The sequence below is a fragment of the Argentina silus genome (genome assembly GCF_951799395.1).
Source record: "Argentina silus genome assembly, chromosome: 16".
Classification (NCBI taxonomy): Eukaryota; Metazoa; Chordata; class Actinopteri; order Argentiniformes; family Argentinidae; genus Argentina; species Argentina silus.
This window is the reverse complement of record NC_139670.1, coordinates 370,841-386,369: the sequence shown is the minus strand read 5'-3', so window position 1 is coordinate 386,369 and position 15,529 is coordinate 370,841. Positions and strand designations below refer to the sequence as shown.

The 15,529-nt window shown below is 54.5% G+C and overlaps 2 protein-coding genes across 2 annotated transcripts in view; one reads left to right on the top strand and one right to left on the bottom strand.

Moving 5' to 3' along the window:
- The first annotated feature begins 509 nt into the window (after window positions 1-509).
- Window positions 510-10,709, top strand: eif3c (eukaryotic translation initiation factor 3, subunit C). Its single transcript, XM_083687286.1, has 24 exons — window positions 510-641; window positions 1,346-1,466; window positions 1,620-1,685; window positions 2,248-2,437; window positions 2,787-2,912; window positions 3,044-3,095; window positions 3,429-3,550; window positions 3,953-4,080; window positions 4,280-4,442; window positions 4,550-4,783; window positions 4,984-5,112; window positions 6,303-6,396; window positions 6,511-6,698; window positions 6,850-7,074; window positions 7,159-7,350; window positions 7,438-7,609; window positions 8,142-8,301; window positions 8,388-8,453; window positions 8,585-8,672; window positions 8,780-8,945; window positions 9,202-9,243; window positions 9,348-9,395; window positions 9,631-9,681; window positions 10,235-10,709. Exons 2-24 carry the CDS (start codon window positions 1,366-1,368, stop codon window positions 10,447-10,449), a joined length of 3,018 nt encoding a protein of 1,005 aa, XP_083543412.1. The 5' UTR covers window positions 510-641; window positions 1,346-1,365; the 3' UTR covers window positions 10,450-10,709.
- Window positions 10,710-14,925: 4,216 nt separating this feature from the next.
- Window positions 14,926-15,529, bottom strand: part of nif3l1 (NIF3 NGG1 interacting factor 3-like 1) — a gene marked incomplete at its 3' end in the record, with an annotated part of 6,901 nt that continues 6,297 nt past the window's right edge. Inside the window, exon 6 of the mRNA XM_083687554.1 lies at window positions 14,926-15,192. Coding sequence (XP_083543680.1) covers window positions 14,926-15,192 — 267 coding nt within the window. The remainder of the gene's footprint in view (window positions 15,193-15,529) is intronic.

Here is a 15,529-nt window from a genome sequence, read left to right as displayed (position 1 = left end):
TCCTCCTGACCATCCCGGTGTTGTAGAGCTCTGTCCTCCTCCTGACCATCCTGGTGTTGTAGAGCTCTGTCCTCCTCCTGACCATCCCGGTGTTGTAGAGCTCTGTCCTCCTCCTGACCATCCTGGTGTTGTAGAGCTCTGTCCTCCTCCTGACCATCCTGGTGTTGTAGAGCTCTGTCCTCCTCCTGACCATCCTGGTGTTGTAGAGCTCTGTCCTCCTGACCATCCTGGTGTTGTAGAGCTCTGTCCTCCTCCTGACCATCCTGGTGTTGTAGAGCTCTGTCCTCCTCCTGACCATCCTGGTGTTGTAGAGCTCTGTCCTCCTCCTGACCATCCTGGTGTTGTAGAGCTCTGTCCTCCTCCTGACCATCCTGGTGTTGTAGAGCTCTGTCCTCCTCCTGACCATCCTGGTGTTGTAGAGCTCTGTCCTCCTCCTGACCATCCCGGTGTTGTAGAGCTCTGTGTTGTGTCTCTGTCCGGACCGCCATCACCGACGACTTCCGGCCTCACTTCCTTTCCAGACGCCACCGCCGTTCGAGGCTCTGCACGCCGTCAGCCGCCTTCACCGAACTGCAAAACTGGATTCTACAGCATCCCAAAGCGAACTGACACACCACAGGACGACTTTCACCAGGACATAGGTGAGTTGTCCGTAGTTCCTCGTCAGTTGTGTGTGTTTATAGCGGTGGTATTGGCGGGTGAAGTCGTCCCGTCCCTCGGCGTGCTGCTGAGGCCTGCTCGTAGCGCCGCTAGCCGTTAGCCGTTAGCCTGCTGGTCTGGACGGAAACAGCGCTTCTTACCGCTGCGAGCCATGAAACTGGATTCCAATGTTATTCTCAAGTCAATGCGATCATGGGAATAACTCGCCACTTAGCTCTTTAATTTGCGTGAAATGTATGTTGAGTAAGATACCGTTAGTTAGCCAGCGGCCCGCCAGGACGGTGTCACCGTGTCGGCTCGCCGACGTTAGCCGGCGGAGGAGCCGAGGCTCCGGGGAGGGTGGGGAGGTTACACCCGGCTGGCCGGGGAGACGGTGACTTACTGTCTCCACATCAGACTCGGCTTATTGTTGTTACTGGTGAGTGACTAGATGAGGGTTTTGTTGCCCGTCTGACTGTTGAAACGAGGCGGCTTGTGATGATGCAGCAGTGTGAAAGCAGCGTGGTGCGTCCGGGAAGCTCCTCCGCCAGTCACGATGCTCAAAGTTGAACATTAAGGGTTGAAGACAGTCTGGATAGAACTGTTAATAAATACAATCTTTGGGGTAGTGAAGATCTAGAGACATCTCCTGTTGCTCGATGTGATGGTTCGTGTACCTGACTCCAGTGCTCTCCCTCACCTCCAGATTGACGCATCTCTTCAGTCATGTCGCGTTTCTTCGCCACGGGGTCCGACAGCGAGTCGGAGGAGTCTTCCTCAGCGGACGAGCTCACCCCTAAAGCCCCTGGGACCACCTTCAGCAAGCAGTCAGTACCCTGTTCTCTACAACACTATTGATTGTTATTGTTGCAATGGAACTGTATTTATTTTGTGTTTACAGTTGTTATATAACACATGTTATATCTGCAGCCCTGTCCACCTGTGTGTTGCTCCATACCTCATGTCTGTGTGTTCCCCAGGGCTTTGCTGCTGAGTGATGATGAGGAGGACACCAAGAGAGTGGTGCGCAGTGCCAAAGACAAGAGGTGACTCATACACGGCCCTCCACCAGACCCAGATTAACACCAGACCCAGATTAACACCAGACCCAGATTAACACCAGACCCAGATTAACACCAGTCTGTCTCACACACGGCCCTCCACCAGACCCAGATTAACACCAGACCCAGATTAACACCAGTCTGTCTCACACACGGCCCTCCACCAGACCCAGATTAACACCAGTCTGTCTCACACACGGCCCTCCACCAGACCCAGATTAACACCAGCCTGTCTCTCACACGGCCCTCCACCAGACCCAGATTAACACCAGCCTGTCTCTCACACGGCCCTCCACCAGACCCAGATTAACACCAGCCTGTCTCACACACGGCCCTCCACCAGACCCAGATTAACACCAGTCTGTCTCACACACGGCCCTCCAACAGACCCAGATTAACACCAGACCCAGATTAACACCAGACCCAGATTAACACCAGCCTGTCTCACACACGGCCCCCCACCAGACCCAGATTAACACCAGCCTGTCTCACACACGGCCCTCCACCAGACCCAGATTAACACCAGTCTGTCTCACGGCTGTCCCAGGTTCGAGGAGCTGACCAACCTGATCAAGACGATCCGTAACGCCATGAAGATCAGAGACATGTCAAAGTGTCTGGAGGAGTTTGAGCAGCTGTGCCGAGCTTTCCTGAAGAGCAAGACCATAGTGGACAAGGAGGGCGTCCCCTCCTTCTACATCCGCCTCCTGGCCGACCTGGAGGACTACCTCAACCAGGCCAGTCTGCTGGGGTCACTCTTTACCACCCAAGGGGGCTTTATTTACCAACAATGCATAAATGATGATTAATTTTGTAGCCAATCAAAGTGTTGTTGCTAGGTAAATGTAGTGTTCTGGAATTCTTTGGCAGTGAGTGAGTTAGACACTGCAGGGCTGAAACATCTCAGATAGGGTCTTATATGCACACTTGTACATGTGTGTGGGGATGTAAGCCCTGTCTGAGACGTGTGTGTGTGTGTGTGTGGGGATGTAAGCCCTGTCTGAGACGTGTGTGTGTGGGGATGTAAGCCCTGTCTGAGATGCTGTACCATGGAGGACAGGGTGATAGAGCTGTGTTGTCGTGCAGATCTGGGAGGACAAAGAGGGCAAGAAGAAGATGAACAAGAACAACGCCAAGGCTCTGAGCACGCTGCGTCAGAAGATCCGCAAGTACAACCGCCACTATGAGACCCACATCGCCCAGTACAGAGAGGTCAGACCACGTCGCCATGACAACACTCACCCTCACAGAGACGCCACACTGTCTGGCTGGGGGCCCGGTTCTTATTCATGCTCTCTCTCTCTCTCTCTCTCTCTCCTTCTCTCTCTCTGTCTCTCTCTCAGAACCCAGAGCAGTCCGCTGATGAAGAGGAGGAGAAGGAGGAAGGTGATTCTGGTGAGCTGATGTTCCCTTGAAGAGCAACCATTGGCCTGATGTATATGACCACCCCCCCCCCCCCCCCCCCCCCCCCCCCCCAACACACACACAACCCACACAACAACTACGCACACACATCAATCACACACACACACACACACACACAACAACCACACACTCAACCAACACAACAACCATACACACACACACAACAACCACACACACAACCCACACAACAAACACACACACACACACATGCTATCTTGTCTATGATCACAACAGTTATTAGTACTCAGAGCCCATAGCTTGTGATTGGTCTTCTGAGAGCTGCCTGTCTGTGATTGGTTGTAGGCTCGTCGTCGGACAGCGAGGGGGAGGATGGCGAGGATGGCGTGTCCGCCAAGGCCTTCCTGAAGAAGAAGCCGGCTGAGGCCCCACCCCCCGATGCCAGCAAGTTCCTGAAGAAGGGCTCGGTATGTCAGGGGGCGTGGCTTGGTTAACCACCTCTAGCTTCAGCCTATCAGCAGTGACGAGGACATTACCTCAGCCAATAGTAGCCGCCACAGGCGGGTGGAGGTAGAAGTGGGAGGTCGTTGTGATGTATGGATGGAGGAACGGCATCAAACACACATGGTTTCATTTGAGTTAAGCTTTTATCCAGGTCAGTCTCTGAAATACAGTCTCTCTCAGGAGGTTGATACCATTCCTCTTGACCTCCTCCAGTCTCTCTCAGGAGGTTGATACCATTCCTCTTGACCTCCTCCAGTCTCCCCTGATGCAAAGCCAACTCTTGTACTTGAACATAGTCGTGTGTGTGTGTGTGAGAGAGAGAGGTCAACCCTAGTCTAACATGCAGCAACCCTGTTGTCTCTCAGGATGAAGAGTCGTCCAGCTCGTCCAATGAGGATGATGAAGACTGGGGCTCAGACACGGTGGACAGCGGCAGTGAGAGTGATGATGAAGAGGGCAAGAGCGCCTCACTGGCCCAGGTCTTCCTCAAGAAGTGAGTCTGTCCCTCCTCCTCTCTACCTCTCCTCTTCCTCCTCTCTACCCTCTCCTCTTCCACCTCTACCTCTCCTCCTCTCCTCTTCCCCCTGTTTCTCTATCTCTTCCCTATCTATCATCTCTCCACCTCCTCTACCTCCTCCCTCTCTCTCTTGAGACTGAACTGAAATGCATTCTAAATGCCATGCCCCCCCCAGGACCCAGGAGGGCGAGCGCCACACCAGTGAGAAGAAGAAGGAGGAGAGGAAGAGGAGACACAAGAATAAGGAGAGGCTGGAGGAGGAGGCTGAGGAGGAGGCTGGAGTGGAGGATGGAGAGGGAGGATGGGAGAAGGTCAAGGGAGGAGTTCCACTGGTTAAGGTGAGCACCACAACAATGACGTGTGTGTGTGTGTGTGTGTGTGTGTGTGTGTGTGTGTGTGTGTGTGTGTGTGTGTTGCAGTATGACTCCATGTGGTGTCTCCCCAGATGTTTGCCAAGGGGACGGAGATCAACACAGCCGTGGTGGTGAAGAAGCTGAATGAGATCCTGCAGGCCCGCGGGAAGAAGGGCACAGACCGGGCGGCCCAGATCGAGCTGCTCCACGCCCTGGCGGGCATCTCCAACGAGAACAACCTGGGGGAGGGCATCCTGGTCAAGATCAAGTTCAACATCATCGCCTCCCTCTACGACTACAACCCCAACCTGGCCGCCTTCATGAAGGTGTGTGTCTCTCTCTGTCTTTCTCTCTCTCTCCATCTGCCTCTCTCTCGGTCTCTCTCTCTCTCTCTCTCCATCTGCCTCTCTCTCGGTCTCTCTCTCTCTCCATCTGCCTCTCTCTCGGTCTCTCTCTCTCTTAGACAGCATGTTAACGTGGTGTGTGTGTGTGTGTGTGTGTGTGTGTGGTGCGTGTGTCTCCTCAGGCGGACATGTGGAAGAAGTGTTTGGAGTGCATAGATGAGCTGCTGGACATCCTGTTCGACAACAACAACAACATCTTTATAGGAGAGAACATCGCTGAGGACAGTGAGAACCTGACCATCTCAGACCAGGTACCTACCCTTAACCCTGACCATCTCAGACCAGGTACCTAACCCTAACCATCTCAGACCAGGTACCTAACCCTAACCATCTCAGACCAGGTACCTAACCCTAACCCTGACCATCTCAGACCAGGTACCTAACCCTGACCATCTCAGACCAGGTACCTAACCCTGACCCTAACCCTAACCCTGACCATCTCAGACCAGGTACCTAACCCTGATCCTAACCCTGACCATCTCAGACCAGGTACCTAACCCTGACCATCTCAGTCCAGGTACCTAACCCTGACCATCTCAGTCCAGGTACCTAACCCTGACCCTAACCCTAACCATCTCAGACCAGGTACCTAACCCTGACCCTAACCCTAACCCTGACCATCTCAGACCAGGTACCTAACCCTGACTATCTCAGACCAGGTACCTAACCCTAACCCTAACCCTGACCATCTCAGACCAGGTACCTAACCCTGACCCTGACCATCTCAGACCAGGTACCTGACCCTGACCATCTCAGACCAGGTACCTGACCTTGACCCTAACCCTGACCCTAACCATCTCAGACCAGGTACCTAACCCTGACCCTGACCATCTCAGATCTGGTACCTAACCCTGACCATCTCAGACCAGGTACCTAACCCTGACCATGACCATCTCAGACCAGGTACCTGACCCTGACCATCTCAGACTAGGTACGTAACCCTGACCCTAACCCTAACCATCTCAGACCAGGTACCTAACCCTAACCCTGACCATCTCAGACCAGGTACCTAACCCTGACCATCTCAGACCAGGTACCTAACCCTAACCCCTACCCTAACCCTGACCATCTCAGACCAGGTACCTAACCCTGACCCTAACCATCTCAGACCAGGTACCTAACCCTGACCCTAACCCTAACCATCTCAGACCAGGTACCTAACCCTGATCCTAACCCTAACCATCTCAGACCAGGTAGATAACCCTAACCATCTCAGACCAGGTAGATAACCCTAACCATCTCAGACCAGGTAGATAACCCTAACCGTCTCAGACCAGGGAGTGAAGCAGCTAGCCTGGTTGGACATGTTGAAATGCCTTTATTGAACATTTGATATATTTATAATGACTTGGAAGGCTCACATTTCATACTGACTTACAGAAGTATCTCCTATCATCTGGTGCAATACTAGTCATAACTAACTCCCCCCTCCCTCCCCCAGCCATTCCGTGTGCGAGGCTGTATCCTGACCCTGGTGGAGAGGATGGACGAGGAGTTCACCAAGATAATGCAGAACACAGACCCCCACTCCCAAGGTGAGCCAATCATGTAGCAGAACACAGACCCCCACTCCCAAGGTGAGCCAATCATGTAGCAGAACACAGACCCCCACTCCCAAGGTGAGCCAATCTTTCTCCCCCCCCCCCCAGAGTATGTGGACAACCTGAAGGATGAGGGTCGTGTGTGTGGGATCGTGGACCGTCTCCTGGGTTACCTGGAGACCAAGGGTTCCACGGAGGAGGTGTGTCGCGTCTACCTGAGGAGGATCATGCACACCTACTACAAGTTTGACTACAAAGCCCACCGCCGCGCCCTGGGCCTGCAGGGGGAGACCAAGGTGAGGCAGGGGGGAGGAAACTGTCCATCTCCATCTTGGCTCCACAACAGTTTGGAGGTTCAGTGTAATGTTCCTTCCACTGGATGGAGACTCTATAGTATCTAATGTAGTATCTCATTTCTCCGCTTGTCTCCCCCCCCCCCCCCCCCAGTCGGAGCAGGACCAGGAGGAGAGTGAGGGGGAGGACAGTGCTCTGATCATGGACCGTCTGTGTAAGTTCATCTACGCCAAGGACCGGACGGACCGGATCAGAACCTGCGCCATCCTGTGCCACATCTATCACCATGCCCTCCACTCCCGCTGGTACCAGGCCCGCGACCTGATGCTCATGAGCCACCTGCAGGACAACATCCAGCACGCTGACCCGCCTGTCCAGGTACACACTCACACACACACACCCCTCTACACACACACACACCCATCCACACCCCCTCTCTAACCCCCCCCTCCCCCCCTGTAGATCCTGTATAACCGGACCATGGTGCAGCTGGGCATCTGTGCGTTCCGTCAGGGGATGATCAAGGACGCCCACAACGCCCTGCTGGACATCCAGAGCAGCGGGCGGGCCAAGGAGCTGCTGGGGCAGGGCCTGCTGATGAGGAACATGCAGGAGAGGAACGCAGAGCAGGAGAAGATTGAGAAGAGACGGCAGGTCTGGAGGACACACACACACACATCGATGCGTACACACATTATAGCATTATAACGTTACTGAGCCGTGTGTGTGTGTGTGTGTTAGGTGCCGTTCCATATGCACATTAACCTGGAGCTGCTGGAGTGTGTGTACCTGGTGTCGGCCATGTTGTTGGAGATCCCCTACATGGCCGCCCATGAGTTTGACGCCCGCAGGCGCATGATCAGCAAACAGTTCCACCACCAGCTGAGGGTCGGGGAGAGACAGCCCCTTCTGGGTAGGTAGCCAATCAGAGACAGCCCCTTCTGTGTAGGTAGCCAATCAGAGACAGCCCCTTCTGGGTATGTAGCCAATCAGAGACAGCCCCTTCTGGGTATGTAGCCAATCAGAGACAGCCCCTTCTGGGTAGGTAGTCAATCAGAGCCCCTTCTGGGTAGGTAGCCAATCAGAGACAGCCCCTTCTGGGTAGGTAGCCAATCAGAGACAGCCCCTTCTGAAGACACTATGAAGACTAGGGTTGGTCCAGAGCGGACAGAAGCAGCGGTACCTGTTAGATAACGTCCTGTAGAGACGTTGTGGGTGGATAAGAATGTCTTACATGTCCAACACTTGACCAGGGGAGGCTGGTGGAGGTAGAAATCGGAGGACGGGCTTATTGTAATGCACATGTTTGATACCATGAGGATGAGGAATGGTATCAAACATGTGCATTACAATGAGCCTGTCCTCTGATTTCTACCTCCACCAGCCTCCCCTCACCTAGATGGATAAACTGAGCCTTTTCATGGTCTTGTCCCCCCCCCCCCCAGGCCCTCCGGAGAGCATGCGTGAACATGTGGTAGCAGCCAGTAAGGCCATGAAGATGGGAGACTGGAGGACCTGCCACTCCTTCATCATCAACGAGAAGATGAACAGCAAAGTCTGGGACCTGTTCCCTGAGACCATGGTGGTCAGAGAGATGCTCGTCAGGTCAGCTCACACACACCACACACACACACTCTCCCTCCCCCCTACCTCCCTCTCTCCATGTTACCATGTTGTTGCTGTTTTAACAGGAAGATCCAGGAGGAATCTCTGAGGACTTACCTGTTCACCTACAGCAGTGTGTACGACTCCATCAGGTAAAAACACACACACACACCTCATGATGCCCTCCTGTGTATTAACTAAAACCACAATACTGTTTGTGTGAATGACTTAGAAATGGTCACTATTTAATGCGCATATCCCCCCCCTCTCTGCCCCCCCCCAGTATGACCACCCTGTCAGAGATGTTTGAGCTGGAGATCCCTACAGTCCACAGCATCATCAGCAAGATGATCATCAACGAAGAACTCATGGTAACATACTCATACAGCTGTGTGTGTGTGTGTGTGTTTATTACGGCTGTCTAATAGATTACCCTGTCCTGTGTGTGTGTGTGTGTGTGTGTGTGCGTGCCCCCCAGGCGTCCCTGGACCAGCCCACCCAGACGGTAGTGATGCACCGTACAGAGCCCACCTCCCTGCAGAACATGGCCCTGCAGCTGGCGGAGAAGCTGGGCGGCCTGGTGGAGAACAACGAGCGCGTGTTCGACCTCAAACAGGGCGTCTACGGAGGCTACTTCAACAGAGGTGAGACGCACGCTGCCTAGCCTAGCCTAGCACACTGAGCTGTAACGGGGTGGAGGGGAAAGGCTACGTCAACAACTTCGTAGGATAGACACTGTGGTGTTTTAAAGGTACTATTTCACCAGTAGGGGGCAGCAGACTGTGGAGCCAGGTTCAGATGTACATGACTGTCTCTAGGAGATTATTTATATATATATATATATATATATATATGTGCGTGTGTGTGTATGTATGTGTCTGACTATGTGTCCTCTTCCAGATCAAAAAGGTGGCTACCAACAGAACAAGGGCTATAACAGAGGTACGTGTGTGTGTGTGTGTGTGTGTGTGTGTGTGTGTGTGTGTGTGTGTGTGTGTGTGTGTGTGTGTGTGTGTGTCTAAACTATTTTTACGTTGTGGTTTCAGAAGGGAGAGGAGGCGGGTACCAATCAAACAGAGGAGGGTACCAACGAGGTAACAAACAATTGATTGGTGTGTGTGTGTGTGTGTGCGCGCTTGTTGCCTTTTAGTTTGTGAGTGTGAATCTGTGAAACAAAGTTGTTTGTACGGTCAGGAATGCGTTGTGTGTGTGTGTCTGAGGTGTTTTGTGTGTGTGTGTGTGTGTGTGTGTGTGTGTGTGTGTGTGTGTGTGTCTGAGGTGGTTTTTTTGTGTGTGTGTGTCTGAGGTGTTTTGTCTTGGTGGTTTCAGACGGCCAGAGAGGAGGAGGGTACCAGCAGAGCAGAGGCGGGTACCAGCGGGGTAAGATTCATCAAATTTCATTATTCCTCTAATCAATTTCTTAAATTGTCTTGTGAAGTGGAGACAAACTGCCCAGTTTGACCCCGTTGGGACGCAGCTGTAGAACATGGTGACTGAAATGACGTCCCCAGTTCGCCAAAACTCCCTCAGAAACCACCCGAAAGGGTTGCTAGCGTTAGCTGAGTGATCCAGCTAGCTACAACGCTAGGTGGCTATAGCAAGCTGTGAACAGGACTGCAGCTCCTCCGTCTGTACCGGACGTTTGACCAGATGAGTCTCAGGAGACGTTCTAAAACTGGGGAGTTCAGGTCAATGAAGCGTCAAACTGTGGCTCTCGCTTTGAAGCCACAGTCTGTAAGTTGCTCCGGACACACGTCGCTGGAAACTCTTGTTGAACTTCGAAATCTCCCTCTCTCCCTCCCTCCTCCTCCCTCTCTCCCTCCCTCCTCCTCCCTCCCTCCTCCCTCTCTCCCTCCCTCCTCCCTCCTCCTCCCTCCCTCCCCCCCTCCCTCCTCCTCCCTCTCTCTCCCTCCTCCTCTCTCTCTCTCTCCAGACAACCAGAGGGGTGGTTACCAGGGCAACAGGGGGGGCGGTGGCTACCAAGGGGGCGGCGGCTACCAAGGGGGCGGCGGCTACCAAGGAGGTGGGGGCTACCAAGGAGGTGGAGGCTACCGGGGCGGCTACAGAAACCAGAACCAAGGGGGCGGCGGCTACCAGGGAGGGGGAGGCGGCTACCACGGGGGTGGCGGTTACCAGGGGAACTATTAAACTTCATCCTGGTCTTGCTCCTCTGGCTCCGCCCACTAGTCTTCATTCCAGAACCAGATCCTAGGTTACATCATCACCTGACCTTTGACCTCCACCATCGTCCAGCGCTCATCTGTTCTGCGGCCTCGACGTGAATGGCTGCAGCGCCGCCTCCTCTCCTGACCTCTGACCTCCTATAGCCGTGTCAGCCACACCTCGTCAGGAGGGCGGGAGACGTCTCTGTCAGCTGTAACCTTTTAAAATAAACATTATTGAATTAACGAGTCCAGCCTGTGTCGCCTTCTTTCAGACGTCCTTCACATCTGTCAACATGATTCCTCTCTCTTTCCTGATGATGTTATTAGAGAGAAAGAAGAAGCAGCCGTCTCTCACTAAGTGAATCCTGAAATCCCGTTTTTTTTTCCGATAAAGCAGACGCCCTCCTGGCTGATTTATCCTCTCTGCTGCTCCACGGCAACCCAGACAACACTGCTTAATTGATGTACAGTGTAACGGATGTGTGTGTGTACTATACGTAAGGCTCAGGAGTTAGTTGAAGTGTTTGTGTGTAACAGAGTTCAGTCAGGCCAGTCTGTGGTCTAACTGTGCTGTTGCAGGTTCAAGCCAGTCTAGAGTTAATTTTTCCTCTGGCCAGTTAGCTTGGTCCACTTTGGGGCAAAGTCCTGTACCTGACACACATACACACACACACACACACACCACATACACACACACCACTACTATCTGTAAACACCTGTTGAACTCTCTGCTGTTTCTGGGTCAGTCCAGCATCTGTTTTGGTCTCAGCATCTCCCACCCAGGACTTTACCTGGGGTCCCTCCCACTGGAACACACACACCACACACACACCTCTAACCCTAACCCTAACCCACCCAGGACTTTACCTGGGGTCCCTCCCACTGGAACACACACACACACACACACCTCTAACCCTAACCCACCCAGGACTTTACCTGGGGTCCCTCCCACTGGAACACACACACACACACACCTCTAACCCTAACCCACCCAGGACTTTACCTGGGGTCCCTCCCACTGGAACACACACACACACACACCTCTAACCCTAACCCACCCAGGACTTTACCTGGGGTCCCTCCCACTGGAACACACACACACACACACACCTCTAACCCTAACCCACCCAGGACTTTACCTGGGGTCCCTCCCACTGGAACACACACACACACACACCTCTAACCCTAACCCTAACCCACCCAGGACTTTACCTGGGGTCCCTCCCACTGGAACACACACACCACACACACACCTCTAACCCTAACCCTAACCCACCCAGGACTTTACCTGGGGTCCCTCCCACTGGAACACACACACACACACCACACACACACCCCTAACCCACCCAGGACTTTACCTGGGGTCCCTCCCGCTGGAACACACACACACACACCACACACACACCTCTAACCCTAACCCTAACCCACCCAGGACTTTACCTGGGGTCCCTCCCACTGGAACACACACACACACACACACACACCACACACACACCCCTAACCCTAACCCACCCAGGACTTTACCTGGGGTCCCTCCCACTGGAACACACACACACACACACACACCTCTAACCCTAACCCTAACCCACCCAGGACTTTACCTGGGGTCCCTCCCACTGGAACACACACACACACACACCCCTAACCCTAACCCACCCAGGACTTTACCTGGGGTCCCTCCCACTGGAACACACACACAGGTAGAAACATGGTGCTCAGCCAAACAGAAATAGGAAGCAGAAGGTTGTTGAAGAGCAACAGACACCAAACAGCCTTTATGTTGACGTCACAATGACTTCAAATGTAAAGTAGTGCAGGTGGTTTGGAATCAGGCTCTCCTAATGAGGTAGCCCTGCCTCAGACCTCCGTGTGGGGGGCGGTGGGAGTGTGTGGGGGATGGTGGGAGTGTGTGTGGGGACAGTGGGAGTGTGTGTGGGGACAGTGGGAGTGTGGGGGGGGGGACGGTGGGAGTGTGTGGGGGGGGGCGGTGGGAGTGTGTGTGGGGACAGTGGGAGTGTGTGTGGGGACGGTGGGAGTGTGTGGGGGGGGACGGTGGGAGTGTGTGTGGGGACAGTGGGAGTGTGTGTGGGGACGGTGGGAGTGTGTGGGGGGGGGACGGTGGGAGTGTGTGTGGGGACGGTGGGAGTGTGTGGGGGGGGACGGTGGGAGTGTGTGTGGGGACGGTGGGAGTGTGTGGGGGACGGTGGGAGTGTGTGTGGGAGTGTGTGTGGGGGGCGGTGGGAGTGTGTGGGGGACGGTGGGAGTGTGTGTGGGAGTGTGTGTGGGGGGCGGTGGGAGTGTGTGGGGGACGGTGGGAGTGTGTGTGGGAGTGTGTGGGGGGCGGTGGGAGTGTGTGGGGGACGGTGGGAGTGTGTGTGGGGGGCGGTGGGAGTGTGTGGGGGACGGTGGGAGTGTGTGTGGGGGGCGGTGGGAGTGTGTGTGGGGGGGGGTGGGAGTGTGTGGGGGGGGGTGGGAGTGTGTGTGGGAGTGTGTGGGGGGCGGTGGGAGTGTGTGTGGGAGTGTGTGGGGGGCGGTGGGAGTGTGTGTGGGGGGGGGTGGGAGTGTGTGGGGGGGGGTGGGAGTGTGTGGGGGGAGACGCTAGCAGACGTGACTGGATGTGTGTCAGCTGGTCAGGGTCAACTGGGTGTTTGTTCAAAACTTCTGTTCCAAGTCACACATTAACCACCTGGTAACCCAAAAAACACACAAGATCCTCCATCGTCGTCAAGGTTTGGTTGTCAGTCAGATGTTGACGTTGCAGCTTGCTTACACGGTAAGAACTCCTATACCTCTCTGTCTGCTCAGGGATGAATGTTTTTTTGGAGTAATTAATAACAACATTTAGATGTATGATTATTTCCAATGTTGTTGACTTCAGTGGTAAATGGTTTCCACATGAACATGTAGACGTGGTCCTACTGAATCTGCTCTGGGAAGCTTGGTGTAGGTGCTCGATCTGTGTCTGAAGGCTGTTAATGTCCATCTTACATTTACATTTTTTTCATTTAGCAGACGCCTTTATCCAAAGCGACTTACAACAACTACATTTGTCTAAAGTAGGTGAATCATCTATCCATCAGTCATCATAAGAAAAACAAATCTATGCCAGGACCAGGGTTAGGGGTTAGGGGTTAGGGCCATAGGCAGTCACAATGCTAGAAGAAGGAAGGATGATTATTATTTATTTTTTATTTACAGTAGAACATCTTGTACAGGGGGGTAGTGGGGGTGAAGAGGTCTCTAGGGTTAGGGTTAGTACAGGGGGGTAGTGGGGGTGAAGAGGTCTCTAGGGTTAGGGTTAGTACAGGGGGGTAGTGGGGGTGAAGAGGTCTCTAGGGTTAGGGTTAGTACAGGGGGGTAGTGGGGGTGAAGAGGTCTCTAGGGTTAGGGTTAGTACAGGGGGGTAGTGGGGGTGAAGAGGTCTCTAGGGTTAGGGTTAGTACAGAGGGGGTAGTGGGGGTGAAGAGGTCTTTAGGAGGGACCGTTAAGATGTAGCCTGAGATGGGTCTTCGATCTACAGTGGAAGATTGGTAGTGTAGTCATACCAGCAGTGGGAAGCTCCTCCCACCAGCGGGGCGCCAGGACAGTGAAAAGCCGTGACCAAGTAGCGCGGCTGCTGCATCCACGTAGAGGCGGCGGTGCCAGGCGGGCAGCCAAGGTGGAATAGCGGATTGATGGGGCCGGGGTTTGGGGGCTGACCATTGCTTACGTAGGGAGGGGCTGTTGTACTCCATCTGTGTCCCGAAGGCTGTCAATGTTCATCTGTACTTCTGTTCTCAACACTCCTTTGAGTCAAAGGAGACTAGGGGAGGCTGGGGGAGGCTAGGGGAGGCTGGTGGAGACTAAGGGAGGCTGGGGGAGGCTAGGGGAGGCTGGGGAGGTTAGGGGAGACTTGGGGAGGCTGTGGAGGCTAGGGGAGACTTGGGGGGGGGGGGGGGGGGGGGGACTGGTGGAGGCTGGTGGAGGCTAGGGAGACTTGGGGGGGGGGGGGGGGGGACTGGTGGAGGCTAGGGGAGGCTGGTGGAGACTAGGGGTGGCTGGTGGAGGCTAAGGGAGGCTGGTGGAGGCTAGGGGAGGCTGGTGGAGGCTAGGGTGGCTGGTGGAGGCTAAGGGAGGCTGGTGGAGACTTGGGGAGGCTGGTGGAGGCTAGGGGAGGTAGAAATTGGATTGACGATACTGTTCCTCATTCCATTCCATGCAGGTTCTCAGAACAGTCAGTTCTATTAGCTAGAGAAAACTCAATCTCACACAGCTGTGTGTGTGTGTGTGTGTGTGTCTATATTTAACATACTGTACACATACAACATGCTGAGCAAGCGGCCAGCCCATGCCTTCACAGGCCAGAGGAAATGACACTACTGTGACTAGGAGCATAACACACACACACACACACACACACACGCACGCACAGTTCAAAATCACACTCTCTCTCTGCGTGTGGCAGACGTAAGGCTGATCCTCACACCTCCGTCAGCGACAATGACCTCACCTCTGCTTCGGCCATCGTTACATCACTTCCTGTCGCTGAGGCTGCTGGGTACAGCAGCCCCGCGGACCGTGGTGTCGGAGGGCGTGTCCGGGCAGCAGGGGCGGGGCCGGGGGGGGCGGACCCCCTCCCTGCAGAGATGAGCTTCCAGGACCCCCAGGCCTTCAAAGCGAAGAGTTCAGGAGAGCTCATCAGAGCGCTGGCTGTCTTCAGACTCTGCTCTGTTCCTCTGGTCAACCACTGTGACAAGGTGAGGGGGGGGGGGGGGAGGGGGGAGGGAGGGGGAGGGAGGGAGGGTGATTGAATGCTTGGCCCAGAGCTGTTCCTCTATTGGTCAACCACTGTGACAAGGTGAGGGGGGGGGGGGAGGGAGGGAGGGGGGAGGAGGGAGTCGGCCCAGAGCTGTGGTAAACATGTCAGTGTGTCGTATGTAGGTCAGGGTATCACTTCCCCTCTTTATCTGTCTCTCCCTCTCTCTCTCTCCCTCTCTCTCTCTCTGTCTCACCCTCTGTCTCTCTGTCTCTCTCTCTCCCTCCCCCTCCTTCTCCTCCCTCCTCCCCCCTCCCCCCCCCCTCCC

Bases quoted from the DNA above. Each gene is read 5' to 3' on its own strand.
- eif3c (XM_083687286.1), top strand. From the start codon at position 1,366: ATGTCGCGTTTCTTCGCCACGGGGTCCGACAGCGAGTCGGAGGAGTCT. The intron at 8,454-8,584 runs GTAAAAACACAC...GCCCCCCCCCAG, and splicing joins AGTGTGTACGACTCCATCAG to TATGACCACCCTGTCAGAGA. The intron at 8,946-9,201 runs GTGAGACGCACG...GTCCTCTTCCAG, and splicing joins CGGAGGCTACTTCAACAGAG to ATCAAAAAGGTGGCTACCAA.